Source organism: Vigna umbellata, chromosome 8, assembly GCF_029865625.1.
Source record: "Vigna umbellata cultivar VRB3 chromosome 8, Vumbellata_1.0, whole genome shotgun sequence".
Taxonomy (NCBI): domain Eukaryota; kingdom Viridiplantae; phylum Streptophyta; class Magnoliopsida; order Fabales; family Fabaceae; genus Vigna; species Vigna umbellata.
Genome location: NC_142172.1, coordinates 38,147,960 through 38,165,562, shown reverse-complemented (window position 1 = coordinate 38,165,562; position 17,603 = coordinate 38,147,960). Strand labels below are relative to the sequence as shown.

At 31.3% G+C, this 17,603-nt stretch overlaps 3 protein-coding genes across 4 annotated transcripts; all 3 read right to left on the bottom strand.

The window, feature by feature from the left end:
• LOC124829093 (leghemoglobin-2) lies at window positions 1-734 on the bottom strand. The gene is made up of 4 exons (XM_047302554.2): window positions 628-734; window positions 422-530; window positions 238-342; window positions 1-126 (listed from the first exon to the last, which is right to left on the bottom strand). The coding sequence occupies exons 1-4, from the start codon at window positions 723-725 to the stop codon at window positions 1-3; spliced, it is 438 nt and encodes a 145-aa protein (XP_047158510.1). The 5' UTR covers window positions 726-734.
• A 9,978-nt stretch (window positions 735-10,712) lies between these two features.
• LOC148194638 (leghemoglobin-1-like) lies at window positions 10,713-11,434 on the bottom strand. The gene is made up of 4 exons (XM_088096645.1): window positions 11,337-11,434; window positions 11,132-11,240; window positions 10,947-11,051; window positions 10,713-10,838 (listed from the first exon to the last, which is right to left on the bottom strand). The coding sequence occupies exons 1-4, from the start codon at window positions 11,432-11,434 to the stop codon at window positions 10,713-10,715; spliced, it is 438 nt and encodes a 145-aa protein (XP_087952771.1).
• Window positions 11,435-14,268: 2,834 nt separating this feature from the next.
• LOC148194637 (leghemoglobin 4-like) lies at window positions 14,269-16,949 on the bottom strand. Of its 2 annotated transcripts, none has more exons than XM_088096470.1 (5): window positions 16,061-16,949; window positions 15,123-15,404; window positions 14,901-15,009; window positions 14,694-14,798; window positions 14,269-14,585 (listed from the first exon to the last, which is right to left on the bottom strand). In XM_088096470.1, the coding sequence occupies exons 2-5, from the start codon at window positions 15,218-15,220 to the stop codon at window positions 14,457-14,459; spliced, it is 441 nt and encodes a 146-aa protein (XP_087952596.1). In that variant the 5' UTR covers window positions 15,221-15,404; window positions 16,061-16,949; the 3' UTR covers window positions 14,269-14,456. The 2 variants fall into 2 exon arrangements, with proteins under 2 accessions (XP_087952596.1, XP_087952595.1); XM_088096469.1 differs by having other exon boundaries at window positions 16,088-16,949.
• Between the last annotated feature and the right edge of the window lie 654 nt (window positions 16,950-17,603).

Genomic DNA, 17,603 nt, shown 5'->3' with positions numbered 1-17,603 from the left:
CTAATATGCCTTTTTGATAGCCGCTGCCAATTCATCGTAAGCTACTTCCACAGCACCGCTGAGCTCATCGCTCCATTTGGCTCCAACAGCTTCCTTCAATGTTTTCACGAAAGCTTCTTTTACCACCTGCGATTCATTAACACATTTTTATTATTATTATTATTCAGATAAAAAAACTTGAAAATTATGCATTAATTTATTCTAAATAAGACCATAAAACAATAGTAATATTGGTACCAGAAACTGAGCATCGGTGACTGCTTTCTGAGAGTGGACAGCACCAAGTGCAGCATCAGCCACGACTGCTCCATTTGCTTTAAGTTGTGCAGCCGAATCACGCACCTACAATTTCAAAAATATGATAATGATATGATAAAAGTATAAAAAAAGAAAAAATGAATATGATTTGGTTGAGAGTTACCAATCCAAAAAGCTTTTCAGCATGACCGGTGAGCTTAGGATTGCTGGGATCAACTCCGTTAGCTAGAAAGGAAAACAAGTTCTTTGCTGCTGGTGCTTTCTCCAGTATTCTGTTCATTTTGTTTTCGTCAAAACCAAAACACACACACATACGATGCATGCATGCATGAAAAACTGCACATATGTTTGTTTAAGGAAAATACTTACGAGGTGTAGAAGACAACACTGTATTTAGGAATGTCTGCCTTGAATGCTTCCCACGCGACATTCACCAAAGCCTCTTGCTTGTCGGAGAAAGCAACCATTTTCTTTTCTACTTTTCTCTTCTTTCTGTTTCTTCTATTGAACTTAGTTATGCAACAACTTCACATCCTTTACTTCTTTATATAGAAAGCCTTGGACAGTACAAAACATCTAAGTTCACGTACTCTCTTGGCTCGAGGCTGCTAATAGACATCACCAAGAGACAATTATCTTTTTAAAATCGTAAAATCATTTTTTTTCTCATTAATCAAGGTAATAATTAATTTATATCTTATTATAAACACTAGAATATATAATGTCTATAAAAAAAAAATCAGTTTCAAGTAAGCACAATTTTTAACTTAAAAATATATCTACAAAAAACTGTGTTTTAAGTTTCATTAGTCAAACAAAATCTGACTTTTTTTTCCTTTTACTATCATTTTGAAGTCTCAAAATATATTGATTAAACATGTTTAAAGTGATAATTGCTTTCAGTGGCTTGTATTGTTTAATATAGTAGTTCTAACTTTTAGCATTTTATATTTATTTTTTATACTGTTAGAATTTATCTTTTAATATTCTCCATACGAGATAATTTTTTTTTATATATTGTTTCTCTTCTTCCATTTATAAAATAAAATTTTGTTTTATTATTTTCATCGATAAATAATAATTATTTTTGGATTTCTATATCACATTTATTATTTTAATATTTACAGTATTTGTTTTGTCATTTTGGAATTAAACTTGAAAATATTAATGTTGTTAGATGCTAGTTTTTATATATACTTTTTAAACCATTATATTATATGAATGTATGACGTCAATCTGAGTTATGATATTTTACTGTATTTTTAGTAGACCTTAAGGTAGTTGAATACATAACAAAAATATATAATAATTAGAAGAAAACCGTATAATTAAAATGATTTATTTGCAAACAAAAAATTGCAAAAGTTTAAAATTATTTTTTCTAAATAGTTTTCAACTGCAAACTAGTTTCTTTCTTCGGTTTTTAAATAGTCTTTCAACTTCCAACTAGTTTCAACATTACTTTAATTGTTTTGGGAATTGTAAATAAACTCTTGGATTTTAAACTTTTTTCTTCAATCTATATTATTTGTATGAGTAATGATAGGGTGATGCAAATAATAATTTTTATATTTAAAAAAAAGTAAAAAATAAGAAATAACAGTATCAAATAATTGTAAAAAATTAAAAAAATTATATAAGTCAAAGTATCATTTTTCTATTTTTATTTCTTTTTAAACATTCTTAAAAGTTGTTACCAAAAGTTTTAAATAAATTATACAAATATTTTTTGGCGATGATTTATCGAAGATTAAAAAAAGGCAATTCGTGTGGTGCATGTAAGACAACGGTGACGTTTGTTATTTTAAGCTGATTACGACTACTGGTTTGGCTTCTCATGCTTACAAATCGTTGGCCTTGTGGTTTAAGTTAATGGTACTTTTACTATTATGATATGAATTATTTATCAATGAAACTAAAGTTGCAATAACGTTATATTATTGTAAAAGAAAACGTTGGATTGGAATGGTTAAAACTTTAATTGTCAACGACGTTCAAATTTATTTAATGTTTCAACGGTAAATATTAATGTTGAGAGTTTTTTCTCCATATCAAAAAACATCTCAAGTCAGTCTTTGTCTCCTTCTCCTTTCTTCTTTCCTCTTCTAAAATTATTATGAGTTTATTTTATATTCTTAAAAACTTATGGCTCACATCAACAACTCAATCCTGGAAGATCAAAACTTTGTTTTCAGAACTCAGACAATGTTTGCGAAACCCATAACTTCCGGAGGCTGCCAAGGTGCTTGTAGAAATGATGGCTTCTAATCGCATTTGTAAGGACTGCGGATGAGGACATAGAAGATGAGGTACTTGAGTAAATTTTCGTATACTTTACCTAAAAAGGGAAAAGCACAACCAGGTATTATTCTCGTTTACCAATTTTAAAAATTATTTTTAAAATTGTGGGGGTGTAGGTAATTTTACTTAATTACTCGAAAAAATAAATTTTGGTTTTTCACTTAATGATATTGATAGTATTCTAAATTTGAAAATGGTGATTCTGTCATTATATGTTTGTATGTGGATGACATGCTAAATTTTGGTACACGCAATGAGATTGTAGTTAGAACTAAATTGTTTTTAGGATCAAACTTTGACATGAAAGCCAATGTGTTTTTAGGTATTAGAATCATAAGGAAGGGAGATAGTATATTACTATCCCAAGAACAATATATTGAGAAACTTCTTAAAAAGTTTAGGTTTTATGACCTAAAACCAGTGAGTACCCCTTATGATGCTAATTCTAAATTAATGACAAACAGAGTAGAATCATTATCTCAATCTCAGTATGCCCAGATAATTGGGAGCTTACTGCACTTGATGAGTTTTTCTAGACCTGATATTGCTTATGCAATAAGTAGACTGAGTAGGTACACTCAATGTCCAAATCAAGAACATTGGGATGTACTTTCCAGGCTTATGAGATACTTAAGAGGTTCAATGGATTATGCCATTGAATATAGTGGATTTCCCGATGTACTAGAAGAGTATAGTGATGCTAACTGGATCTCTGATTCAAATGAGACAAAATCTACTAGTGGTTATATATTCACACTTGGGGGAGATGCGATTACATGGAGATCAGCCAGACAAACAATTATTGCAAGATCAACAATGAAATCTGAGTTTGTCGCTCTTGAGATGACTGATAGTGGGGCTGAGTGGTTGAAAAACTTCTTAGCAAACATTCAACTAGTAATGAAACCAACCCATCGGTGTCAATACACTGTGATTGCCAATCGGTAATAGCTATAGCTAAAAACAAAAATTACAATGGAAAGAATAGACATATTCAATTGAGACACAATTTTGTGAAGCAGCTGCTAAAAAGTGGAACTATTTCCATTGATTATGTGAAGTCAGAACGGAATCTAGCAGATCCTCTGACAAAAACCCCTCAGAAGACAACTAATATTAGAAACATCGAGGGAAATGAGACTTAAGCCACTTGCAAACAAACAAGTGATGGTAACCCAACCTTTATGATTGGAGATCCCATGATTAAGGTTCATATGGGTAAAATCAAGTCACTTGTTAGTTCTGATAGCACTAAATTGATTTTAATCAATTATGTCCATTCCTATGGTGTGTGTGAAAGTGCTAGAGACTGCATTATTGAGAGACTAAACTTTGTTATTAAAATTCTACATGGTGAAAGTTTTAGCTTAAACAAAGTTTTTAATGATTTTCATATCCCTTATGGATGGTGTATGATTTGCAGCATACACTTGATGAAATCACTTATATGAGTGTCAAGTGGGGCCGCTTGCATGAGATCTTGGCATGACCTCTAGAGCACTCATGAATACCGGGCACGCGCATGGTCTAGTAAGCGCAACACAACGATAACAACAAGGATTGTGGGAGTGTATTGTGATTGATAAACCTCTAACACACGTCAAGTGTCTTTGGTTCATATAGCTTGCTATATTAACTACATTGTGTGTTAAGTTTCTAAATCTAAGACTGATTCATATAGCTTGCTATACCAGCTCTGATGCATTACATCCTTTGAGACCCAGAATAATAGTTTCAGAATAAAAGTTTCTTATCTTTTTTCTTTTCTTTTGCAATAAGTGGGGGATTGTTGTAATAATGTTAGATTATTGCAAAAGAAAATGTTGGATTGCAACAGTCCAAACTTTAATTGACAACAACGTTCAAATTCATTTTCTTAAATGTTCCAACGGTAAATATTTAATGTTTTTTATTATCTTTTATTACTTTTATTATTCCCTAGCTCTATAAATAATAAAGAGCTCTTTCTCCATTCCAAAACACATCCCAAGTCAGTCTTCTCTCCTTTTTCAGAGATATTATGAGAAGTTCCTGTTGTATCCTAGGGGTTGCGGGTAAGTCCTTAAGGACAGTGAATCTACACGCCTCAGGAAATACTGTTCGTGATTTTGTCAGCTTTTGTACAACATAGATATGGAATTTGATCACACAGGATTAACATTTTTTCTAAAATAATTTATCTTTATATTAAAACGAGAATGATCTAACTTTAAATAATGAATCCTTTGTTTAAACAAAATGCTAGCTACTTAATAGATGTTTATGTTATATAAATCAGTAGAAACTTGTGTTTGGCGAGAGTGGATGCTAAACAGATATAGCGTGTGCTATGTATTCGTCTTTAGTTCGACACGAAGTAAATATATTGAGTATTTTCGCAATAAGTTAAGAAAAAAAAATCATGACAATGGAGAAGATAGAATTCAGAAAAAAACCCAACCTTGAAGATTCACAGGGTTTAACACATTTATATTTATCTCATTGTAATTATGAGGGTGTTCTTAATTTTTGATGTATAAAAAAATTCGTTTTATGGAGAAATTAAAAACAACCTCTAAGAGTGAAAATTATAATTTTAAGAAGGCTTAATACCTGTTTTTGTCCCTCTTTATAAGGGAAATGTTCACTTTCGTCCTACATTTTTCAAAAAGTTCAATGTAATCCCACGTTGTGAAAAAAGTGTCAAAGTTAATCCTTTTTTGTCACGGCGTTAAATATTTAACGATCCTGCTGCCAGCGTGGACTGATTGTGTGCAACGTGGCTTTCACCGGCAAGGACTTAGTTGCAAACCTGTTCTTTCTGCTTTCTTTTACTCCTCTTTCACAAACAGTTCCCGAACCAGGATCTCTGTCACCCCAAAATTAAATACCCCAACATAGGACCAATATTGGGAACAGAACAAACTTGAAAGGCAAGCATTGGGTAACTTCAGATTGAAGAGATGTTTAGTTTAAAGAAAGTGGTTCAAACCGATAACTCCAGAGGAAGGAGAATCAATGAAGATTCAAAGCGATGTGTTTGAGTTGAGGGTTATGAGGACGATGCTGTCAGGAACAGGGTTTTCTAGAAAGAGGGGTGAGATTGTGTTGCTGTACTCTTGTTCTTTAGGCCATTTCTTAGTCTCAGAGGCAAAAGAGATTCAGGAGTGGTGACCTTTGCTTTCAATGTTTTGTTGGGTGGCAAAAATTTCATTTTTTTTACGTTATGTTGTGGATTTTAATATTCATGTTTGGTCTTTTGATAATATTAATAATAAGAATAACGCGCTTCTGTTTTATCTTTCTGTGACGTCAGTTTTCTGAAGCAGCTTGAGTTTCTTGTTGAGTTTTAACTCCAATATTCAATTTGGTGAACTCCATCTTCAAACTGCATTGTTTCTCTTCTATCCTATTAAATTTTTATTTTTCTTTCCATAGTAATTAATTGCAAACACACAATATCCTTTTCCATGATAAACCCAAATTTAAAAAGAAAATCGCACAATAAATCTTAGAAACAAATATTTCTAACTGCATTTTCCAGCTTTTGGAAATCCTTCACTGCATTTTCCAGCTCACTTATTCTCTTTAAAGTTGTGCAATCTTTTTCATCCACGTTGTCTTCACAACACCACTTCAAAAAGTTACAGCAGCTCCCAATTGAAGATCCACCCTGTTATTCACCATATTAGGGAATCTATGAACAAATGCATCAAATCAACTAAAGAAAACATTAACTGAGAAGGGTATACTTAAAATCTTGTAATAAGGACAACCCCAAAAATTTCTCCCAGCATTCTTCGTAGTTCTGGCCACTTTCATTACTGCAATATCACCACAGTAACAAGTAGGGATTAACCCACCTCCTCTACAAGCACCACCATGGGACGAACGAGAAGATCCTTTGGCCCAGCTTTTCGAAAACGAAGAACACCCTTGGGAACCCATTCTCAATCCTCAAAGACCAATTCGAAATACCCAAACCAAACCCTAACACTCAGAATTTTAATCACTGCCCACTGCCACGTTCTCAGTTAATGGAAAACACTGTCACTGCCACGTTACGAAGGTAAAAAGCCACCTTGCACACATCAGTCCACGCTGTCAGCAGAATCGTTAAATATTTAACGCCGTGACAAAAAATGATTAACTTGGACACTTTTTTCACAACGTGGGATTACATTGAACTTTTTGAAAAAGGTAGGACGAAAGTGAACATTTCCCTTAAAAAGAGGGACAAAAAGAGGTATTAAGTCTTTTAAGAAAGATGATAAGTGGATTCAAACTATAAGAAAGTTTGGTGAGGATGGACGTTAATATTAAATCTTCCAAAAAGCAAATATAGTAAGTTTTTAAGGTCTTTTGTAGACTGTGAGGGGGGTTTAATATAGACTGTGAGGGGGTTTAATATGATGAGCAATTTGATTATTGAACTTTAGTTTTCTATTGGTATTGCATTTATTTACTTTTTTCGATTTATGTATTTACTTACTTTTTTTTCATCATAGGTACTTTTTATTTATGTATCTGATGTATTTTTATCATGGATTTGGTGTGCTCTATTCCCGTTTTCTTTTTTTTTTTAATAAAACATTTATGTTATGACAGTGATGCCTAACATATTATATATTATATGGAAGTTGAAAAATGTTGATATTTAAAGAAGATTTAATATTGTATTTTCCTTTTTAAAATAAGTTTTTCAATTAAAGAAATGATGTTGAGAGAGAATACGGACTCAACTAACTATTTCTTTTAATGTTAATATTGTTCAAATTACATGTTTTCTCTTAATTGGCATTTTATCATAATAAGATGAGAGTTGTTGAACTATAAAATGACATGTGAAGCATAAAAGATGGAAAAAACACAATAAAAAGAAAAATTGTAAAAAGAAAAAAGGTATTAATTAATTTATTTTATTAGCATACACAATTTATTTGCATACAAATATATTATATATTTTTAAATTTCATGAAATTATAAATTATATATATATATATATATATATATGATGAGTTTTTTTATATATAAAATATTTAACTTTCATATTTTATTTCTATCTAATGTGAAATTTAAATTCACACTTATTCGAAGCTCTATGAAAACTTTTGATAAAAGAAACCCTTACGTTTTATAATTAACACATTATAATAAGTGACACGGTGGAAGAATTTTAAATAAGATAACACTTTTTATATTTGGTCATATTTACAACCGGTATAAAAATTGAGTGCGATGACATTGTTGTAATAAAGAAAGAAACTTATTATACTGGATCTAGTTATAATTAGTATAGAAAGTGGACGCGATGACAATTTTGTAATAAGATTTAATTATTTACATAGTCCCTACTTTTGGTGACTTTTCCAAATAGGTCTTTTTTTTTAATCTCAATTGAGTTCTTATTTTTGAATAATTGTAACAATTAGGTCTTTCTATTAGTTCCGCACTAACATCGTTAAAGATGTGTCACATGCTAGCTCGTTTTTTTTTAAGTTAAGTATTTTTTTAATTATTTTTATTTTATTTTTTATTTTGAAAAATAAAATAAAAATTAAAAAAAAATTAAAAAATTCAGAAAAACTACAACTTATACTTAAATTTCCAATAATCTGTACCTCAAGGATACAGTAAGAGAAATAGACACCGGTTAATTTTGTTTATAGGCATCGGTTCTACAACCGAGGCATATACGAGCGAGGTAAAACAAGACAGGTTTTATGCCTCGGTCACGAACCGAGATAAACGAGACAGGATTATGCCTCGGTTCTTAGATAACCGAGGCAGTAGCGTGTTTTTTTTTATTTTTTTAGATTTAGGACTCGATTCACAGTGCTCTTCAGATCCAAAATCCATTGTGGTTGGTTATGTGGTGTAGTGGAAGCCATGTGCAAACCTTCAAGATTACCCAATATGCAACCAAAAAATCTCAACCCGAGATATTGGAAACTTGGAACCTGAAACATTTATGCAACCAGAAAATCCCAACCCGAAATTACCCAAGATTTCCCAATTTCAGAAACCCAATTTCATAGAACCCTAATGCAGAAAGTAATAAAAATGGGGATGAGGATCTGGTGGTGATGATTCTGGTGGTGGTGACGATCCTGGTGGTGGTTATCCATGGCGGCCAACACTCCTCCTACTCGCAAAACGCACCTCCAACGCGTTCTTCCCCTTCGTTTGCTCCTAGTGGTGGTGACGATCCTAGTGGTGATGATTCTTCCCCTTCGTTTGCTCCTCCAACGCGTCCTTCCTACCAAAAGATCTCCAAACCCATCATTAAAAAACCCACCTTTGATCATCCTCACCCTCAGCCACAGCCACCGCCACCGTCACAGCCCCAGCCACCGTCACAGCCCAGCCACCGCCACCGCCACAAGCCCAACCTCATAACCCAAACCCACAACAGTCGCATGCCCAGCAGATTACCAACCGCCACCGTCAATCGTGCCTCTAGCGGATTCGCCCTCCTTCCTTGACGCAGATTACCAACCGCCCGTTCTGGTCCAACCCCTTGCTCTCGCTCTCGCTCAACCGCCGCGACGACGACGAATGGCTCACCGCTCTCGCTCAACCCACGTCCTCAAAGGAGATTGGGCTGCCGCGACCTCAAGGGACTTGTGATGACTGGAGGAGGAGGACAATTGCAGTGGAGAGGACTGCCTAGGCAAAAACGCAGAGAAAATGGGATGGGTAGGAATGAAACGTTTAGGGTTTAGTAGTGCAGAATTTTGGAAGGTGTGCAGAAATAGCAACTTATCAACTCGAGTGTTGTCATAACCGAGGCACTAGGACCATTAGGCATAGGTTATTGGACAACCGAGGCATATATTTTCCCTAAAATTACGAAATTGCCACCGTTCTATTAAATGTTTGAGATTTTCTGTCTCGGGTGTTCTCAGAACCGAGGCAGTAGCCGCTTTAGACATCGGGTTTTGGCCAACCGAGGCATATATTTTTCCTAAAACTACGAAATTGCCACCACATTATTATACGCTTCGGTTTCAGTAAAACCGAGACGTATATAGCGCGTTAAAAATCCTATTTTTTACTAGTAGTACCTTCCATATTGGTATATTCTCCCTTAAACGAAAACATTTTCAACCCTACTTCAATAGTAACCTTCTTATACGGTTGTTATACCACAACATAACACACTTACTTTAAACCCTATCAAGAAGACTTTAGATACAACTAATTCTTCTATCTAGGTTTCTTTACCAATATTATGTCTCGTTTAAACTGATCACCAAAACAAACATTTAACTATGATTCCATTGATAAACTTTTTTATAATAGAACATGAGACAAATAATATCAATGAGACACAAATTCAACCCACATAAAATATTGACATTACTTTTAACCAAAACCATTAAGACATTGAATTTTTCAATTTTCTTCCTTGCATGTTAAATTTTTTTTCTTTTATATTTAGGATTTAGACTCATACTTTTTAAGAAGAAAAAATTATATAACTCAACCATCTTATTCCATTTCTAAAGTTAGATGAGTCGAAATAATTTTGCCATCCGTTATGATATAATTTTGAATTTATGTTTTTCTATCATAAAAAAAATTAGATAAGAAAAAAAGAGGTCCTAAACCATATACATGTTATATACAGACAGAAAAGAAAACCAAATAAGTGTCTTGCCATATATACAAATTTGTTTTCATTGCACTATTCTAATCTTAAACAGTATTCTTCACTGCCAGTGGGAAAGTATCATCTTTATTATGTAATATACTCAATATTCAATATAGGGTTAAATTAAATTTATGCTACATTAATTGTTTGAGAGTATGTCAGTGCTAATTATTTATATTTTTTAGGGGAAATTTTTTTTTTGACCCATTTAATTAATCTTGATAAAAAAAATAAAAAACATATTATTTTAAATAATGTGTACGTGTATGTTTTTTTTTTGTGATTCTTTTTCTCGAATATCTATGAATCGCAAACATATATATATATATATATATATATATATATATATATATATATATATATATATATATATATATATATATATATATATATATATCAAGACCAGTTATCCAAATAGAATATAATTTATAATTTACTTATTTTTAAGCAACATTTATATGGGGAACATGTTTAATAACAAGTTCTTTTTATTTATTTATTACAAATAATGGCAATCCTAATATGCCTTTTTGATAGCTGCTGCCAATTCATCGTAGGCTACTTCCACAGCACCGCTGAGTTCATCGCTCCATTTGTCTCCGACTGCTTCCTTCAATGTTTTCAAGAAAGCTTCTTTTACCACCTGCAATTCATTAACACATTTTTATTATTATTATTCAGATAAAAAAACTTGAAAATTATGCATTAATTTATTCTAAATAAGACCATAAAACAATATTAATATTGGTACCAGAAACTGAGCATCGGTGACTGCTTTCTGAGAGTGGACAGCACCAAGTGCAGCATCAGCCACGACTGCTCCATTTGCTTTAAGTTGTGCAGCCGAATCACGCACCTACAATTTCAAAAATATCATAATGATATGATAAAAGTATAAAAAAAGAAAATATGAATTTGATTTTGGCTGAGAGTTACCAATCCAAAAAGCTTTTCAGCATGACCGGTGAGCTTAGGATTGCTGGGATCAACTCCGTTAGCTAGAAAGGAAAACAAGTTCTTTGCTGCTGGTGCTTTCTCCAGTATTCTGTTCATTTTGTTTTCGTCAAAACCAAACACACACACATACGATGCATGCATGCATGAAAAACTGTACATATGTTTGTTTAAGGAAAATACTTACGAGGTGTAGAAGACAACACTGTATTTAGGAATGTCTGCCTTGAATGCTTCCCATGCGACAGTCACCAAAGCCTCTTGCTTGTCAGAGAAAGCAACCATTTTCTTTTCTACTTTTCTCTTCTTTCTGTTTCTTCTATTCAACTCAGTTATGCAACAACTTCACATCCTTTACTTCTTTATATAGAAAGCTAATTGGTGTGAGAAAAACTAAAGCATATGTCTTGTAATTAATTGGCTTGTTGAGAGTGTCAAAAGGCATGATGAAAAGGCAATTATCTTTATAAAAACTTCATCAAACATTTTTTCAGTTAATTAAAGTAAATTCATAATTTAATTATAAGTGTGGTTAACATATGCCCTAAGAACATCAATTAAGAAATCAAAAATAAAAAAGATTCTGTACTTGTTCAAATTACACCAAATATTACACCCAAAGGTCATCTATACTTGCTGATCGAGTATATATATTACACATTGTTTTATAATAACATGTTTTCAAATATAAAGTAAAAGAAATTACAAATGAAATTTCCATATTTCCTTCCTTTAATGTGTTAATGAGATCTATACTTTGATGAACTTTTGATTTGATATCATCAATAAATTTTTTTTTACAAGAATTCAGAAGAATAATTTAGTAATAATGAAGAGAGTTAAATTCATATAAGATATTGACAAAATGCAAAACTTTAAAACAATGAGTTTATAATTTTTTTTTCCTACATATTACTTAATTTTTGTATTTATATTCAATATATACATTAACTATTTTAGATATCAATAACTTTTAAGTTATAAAATAGTGTTTAACTTATTCAATATAATAATTAATTATTTTTCTTTCTAAACTTATTAATGTTTAATTATTTTCTTATAGTAAAATTTAATTTAACGATTTTTAATATTTTCTGTAACGAATTATTATTTTTGGGAGCACTCCTTTGTAAAAAATCAACAAGATGTGAAAGATGCATGCAGTAACTTTTTTTCTTTAACCAGCAATATATTTGTTCCTATAAAAAGAATAAACGAGTATGTCGTTTAATCCATGTTATAACAAGAAATATAATACCCAATGAGATTTTTTTTATCAGCAGTAATTTCTAATGAGATACTTATTTGTCATGCAAATGTATCGATTTATTGTCTTAATTCATTCTAGTGGATGTTAAAAGTATATTTTGAATTACATGTACAATAGTAATCTAAATCGTTTAAATTTTATTGATTTTTATATTTATGAAATAAAAATTAAACATATAATATTGACTTAACTATTTTTACCAGTACTGAAAATCTATTTATTTTTTGCTTTATTTAAAAGACCTAAACAGTAATATAAAGTCACAGATAGAAAGAATTTCACTGGCTACGATTGGATGTACAAGAAGGTGTGGACAGTAGGACGATTTTTTATTTAAACTCAATTATATTAATTTAAATTGAACTAATTATTGTTCAAAAATACAAATTAAACTAACTAATGTTTAATTATATATTTATTTAATTTTTTTAATTAGACTAACATAAAAGTAAAACTTTTAGAATTAATGAAAATGATACGTTTATACCTTGTTTAATAATCCTAACAGATAATCAATTGTAAATAAGTAATTTATTAATTATATAATATTTCTATTATAATATATATATATATATATATATATATATATATATATTACATAATAATATAATAAATTATAATTACTAATAACTTGTATAGACCAATAATACAATAAATCCATTAATTTGAAATAAATGAAGTTAGACCTTTAAAAATGGTCTATATTTTATTTAAAATATTGTTTAAAGGTGGAATCCAAACAAATATATATATATATATATATATATATATATATATATATATATATATATATATATATATATATATATAATTTTAAAATAATTTCATGTTATTTTAGCTACTCTAACATTTCAAAATATATATCACCACATAGAAAACTGTAAATATGTAGACATATATGTCATATGCCCTTAATTAAGAGTCACCGTATGCAGTCAGATTACGACAACATCAAACAGCTCCATGAGTCCTTTGTCCAATTAGACTGCCAAACAATTTATGGAAATCTTACCGTCTAATATTTATGTTAAAAAAACTTTGAAACTTTAAATTTAACCAGTATTGTGCAGGTACTTTTTGAAAGTTTGAGGAATAAATTTTCAAAAATAACTTAAAATTCCAAATTAGTAAATCGATCGAAGACACTGAAACCGTTTTTTTCTTTAATTTGAAAGGTTAAAGCAATCTTTTCATTTTTGAGATCCAATTTTTAAAGTTGGCTTCACCCTATTCTAGAAAGGTGACTTATAGGATTTTCTTTTGATTTTTTTTTCTCAACATGTAGCTGTCAGAAAAAAAAAATAGTGATAACTTATAACTAAAGTAATGTACGTAAATTATATAAAATTACAGAGTGATTTCTTGAATGTTTATAAAACCAATTTAGTATACTGTAGCGTTTGATACAACTGATAGTATTTTCTTTTAGGAAATTCATACAGAATAGAAGATCAGATATATTATGAATTCAACTTTTCTTTAATCATTTAAAAGTTATAAAATTGGTTTAAATAATTTAGAAAAAATAAAAATAAAAAGTTATAAATGCAACTTATCCACTAATAAAATATTAACAATTAATAATTGTCGATAAAAAAAAATTAAACATTATCTTTAATCTAAAAGTTTTAGAAATTTATAAACCTTTTTTTCTTTATAAAGTTACATCTCTTCTATCCTTAAGGGAGACTTAAATCTACATTTGATTTTTAAATTTTTGTTTTGTTAATATTTCAAATACATGTAAAATAACTTTTCTTCTTATTCGAAAATTCTTGCTTAAATATTAGAATTTAAGTGTAAGAGAATGCTTAAATAATAACAAAAAACCTAATTCATTACACGTATACATTACTTGAACTCGTTAGTCAAGTATCGATTTGTGATTCACAGACGTAAGCCTGAGCAAAAAAAAAATGAAGAATGTTTATCCAAATACAAAATATTCTACTTGATATAACTGACATTTATATGAAGAAATTAATAAAAAATTTGAGCGAAACAAAGATTATTGATTAGACTTCATATGAATAGATCCTAAGCCATTGCCTTCTTAATTGCTGCTGCCATAGCATTATAGGCTTGTTCCCATGCATCGTTCAGTTCTTGATTCCATTTGTCTCCAACTGCTTCCTTTATTGTTTTCAGCAGTGCTTCTTTAATCACCTACGTACCAATCAATTATAATCAGTTCTATGTTTTTCCTTCATTTTTCGGATAAAACTTTCGCAAATGATTAACGTTTATCTATGATTTATTATTCATCATACGTACCGCAAATTGAGGATCTGTGACTTTTTTTTCAGTATGGACAGAACCAAGTTTGGCTTCGGCCACCACTTCTCCCTTTGTTTTAAGTTGAACAGCTGCGTCTCGCACCTGCAATTCAAAAAACATCATATGTCGCACGAAAAGTAGTACGCATAAAAGACATGTTATTAGATTTGTAAAAAAATTATAAGTTTAGTTGGCTGAGTTTACCGTTCCAAAAAGCTTTTCAGCATGAGCAGCCATCTTAGGATTATTGGGATCTACTCCATTGGCTAGAAATGAGAACAAGTCCTTTGCTCCTGGTTCCTTCTCCAATACCCTTTTATTTAATCAAACCAAAACCCGACATACTCACTCACAAACATGAAAGGAAAAACAACACTGACAAATTCTATGAAGGATTCAATTCATACAATAAGAGTCAAAACTTACGATTTGAAGAACGTAACACTATTTTGAGAAAGGTTTCCCTTGAATGCCTCCCATGAGCTATTAACCAATTCCTCTTGTTGCTCAGTGAAAGCGCCCATATTTCTTTATCTGTATTTGTTTTCTGTTGTTCAGTTCAATAATTTCACTCCAATAAGTGTTTATATATAGATGGTTTGGAGAGTGAGAGAAACGAAAACTTGCTTTTATTTGTGATTGTAATTGAATTCTCTTGCCTTGTGTTGTGGAATGTGGAACTTGTCGATCCAAATTATGAGGAGGAGACTGTGAACTTTTCAGAAATGTCGTCAAAATCTCACTTTGAAAGTAGTCAAAGTAAGTACGGAATTCAAATGTGAATTTTTTAAATGTTTAATTTATTTTTCCTTTCTGCTTTGACGTAAAGGTAATTATTAAACAAAAAAGAAGTCAAAAGTTACCTGTACAATGCCTTGTAGTGTTGAGTTTATAATTTATAACTCTCTTTTATATCATTACAATTTTAAAAGATTATACATTATTTATAACTTCATGCATAGCCTACTTTCATTTTCATATTTAAGGAAAATTTTGCACACTTAAGTGCACATAATTAAAAAACCAAGCGGGCCCACAGGCACTTTATTTTTTTAAAGAGTATGATTATTTTTACACGAACAAATTTTTACTGATCACATTTTATATATACTATTTTACTTTTAAATCTCTTTTCTTTTTCATAGATACAAAAATTAACTCTTTTAATAATTAAAATATCGGTTTGAGTTGTCATTTCTCTTTTCTAAAATACATCGTGATGGATTTCTTAACATTTGAATACATCATGCAAATATCTTTTGGAATAAAACCACACAGCTAGTATACCATAAAACAAATAAAAAGGATGCAGTAGGTACTAAAATGTCACCGAGAACCATTCTACATGCATTAAAACAACTCACATGTAAAGAGAACAGCTTAAGGAATACCTCCAAAGCCCAGCCACATAGCCATGCCAGGATAACCACAAAGTAAAACCAAGATAACCTCTCAATATTGGATCAAGAGGACAGCCATGGGAATCAAGCAGAGACCACATTTTCTTCAATCCTCATTCTCGCATTTAATTTTCCATCCAAATAAAGACCCAACCCAAACAAGCTGTTAAAAAATAACAAATGTCTCGCACAACAATTAAAGGCCACTGAAACTAAAAAATGAACACCATAAGTATCTCCAATTTTCTGGAATCAATATATCATCGAAAATACTCCAACAAACAAATAAGGTGGACATTGAACCACTGACATCGAAACAATAAAGTAAAAATAGAAACAAATCAAATGCTTGAAAGCTATAAACAGAACACTCATATATATGCTGAGCAATCCAAACAGCAACAACACAAATCGCACTGGCATTGGGACTGAAACCGAAATAAAAAGAAGGAGAGGTAAACTGGATTCACTAATTCCAGAATCACTCACTATCGGCGTCGCCGGCAGAGAGCAAGGAATCGGCGCTAATTTGACCATAGGTAAAGAAATATAACATTGAAGCAATAGAATATATTGACGCGGTAACGAAAAACGAAAACGCAGCAGACACATTGCAGGTTCATCAAGGCAATTTCATGTTTCCAACAATTACCTGTACTCACGCCTAAATCTAAGGTTCAGAGCATACCTCTTGGAGCTTCTCGACATGTATAGGGTGGAAAGCGTGAGTGTTGATGGGTTCAAACGTGAGAAAAAATGGAATGGTATGTTGCGCGTGGGCAGAAGCAGATGGAGCGTGGGAAGAAAAATCGTGTCATTTTTCGCTTTTCAGACGGTTTTTACTCTTACAAGAATTCAGAGTTTTGTCCAATAATAATGAACGTGGTTAAATGAGAGGGGAGAGGATTTTTGGGGGCAGGGACGTCAAAAGAAAGCGAGAGCACGAGGACATTAAAACATATAGAAGGTGTGAATGTTAAAATGGTAATTGGACCTCTAACCCAATTAACATAAGGTATAAAAACAAAATTAAGATAATTATTCCTTCCACCACCCCCAACTGCTTTCTACTGCTTTCTAGGCCTCTTTAGATTTTTTTCTTTCCCGTTAAAATTTTTTAATTTTTACTATTTAATTTTATTTGTCTTTTTTAAAATCCTTGGAGCCTCTACCTCTTCACTTTTCTCTTTCTCTAATTACACGAAAACCACATCCTCTCACTTTCTCTCTTCATCTCTTCTTCACATAGAGAGTCCCCACCCCCTCACTTTCTCTTTTCCTCTCTTCTTCACACACTCAGAGCCTTGACCCCTCCATCTTTCTCTCTTTCTCTTCGTTTATTCTTCACTTGTACAATTTTGTGGTTAAAGCTTCCTTCTTTTTGTATATGTGTTCTATAAATCGATGTATGTGGTTTGTTGTGTAAGAGGAAAAAGAAGAGAAACAGGAAGGCTTGAACAGACGTGAAAAATTCGTTTAACCTTTAACGGACATCCATCATGATTCA

Excerpts from the sequence above, each read along its gene's own strand:
- LOC148194637 (XM_088096470.1), bottom strand. The coding sequence starts at position 15,220 with ATGGGCGCTTTCACTGAGCAACAAGAGGAATTGGTTAATAGCTCATGG. Across the intron at positions 15,010-15,122 it reads AGTGTTACGTTCTTCAAATC|GGTATTGGAGAAGGAACCAG; the intron begins GTAAGTTTTGAC and ends ATTAAATAAAAG. Across the intron at positions 14,799-14,900 it reads CTGAAAAGCTTTTTGGAACG|GTGCGAGACGCAGCTGTTCA; the intron begins GTAAACTCAGCC and ends TTTGAATTGCAG.
- LOC124829093 (XM_047302554.2), bottom strand. The coding sequence starts at position 725 with ATGGTTGCTTTCTCCGACAAGCAAGAGGCTTTGGTGAATGTCGCGTGG. Across the intron at positions 531-627 it reads AGTGTTGTCTTCTACACCTC|AATACTGGAGAAAGCACCAG; the intron begins GTAAGTATTTTC and ends CAAAATGAACAG. Across the intron at positions 343-421 it reads CTGAAAAGCTTTTTGGATTG|GTGCGTGATTCGGCTGCACA; the intron begins GTAACTCTCAAC and ends TTGAAATTGTAG.
- LOC148194638 (XM_088096645.1), bottom strand. The coding sequence starts at position 11,434 with ATGGTTGCTTTCTCTGACAAGCAAGAGGCTTTGGTGACTGTCGCATGG. Across the intron at positions 11,052-11,131 it reads CTGAAAAGCTTTTTGGATTG|GTGCGTGATTCGGCTGCACA; the intron begins GTAACTCTCAGC and ends TTGAAATTGTAG. Across the intron at positions 10,839-10,946 it reads TCACCGATGCTCAGTTTCTG|GTGGTAAAAGAAGCTTTCTT; the intron begins GTACCAATATTA and ends AATGAATTGCAG.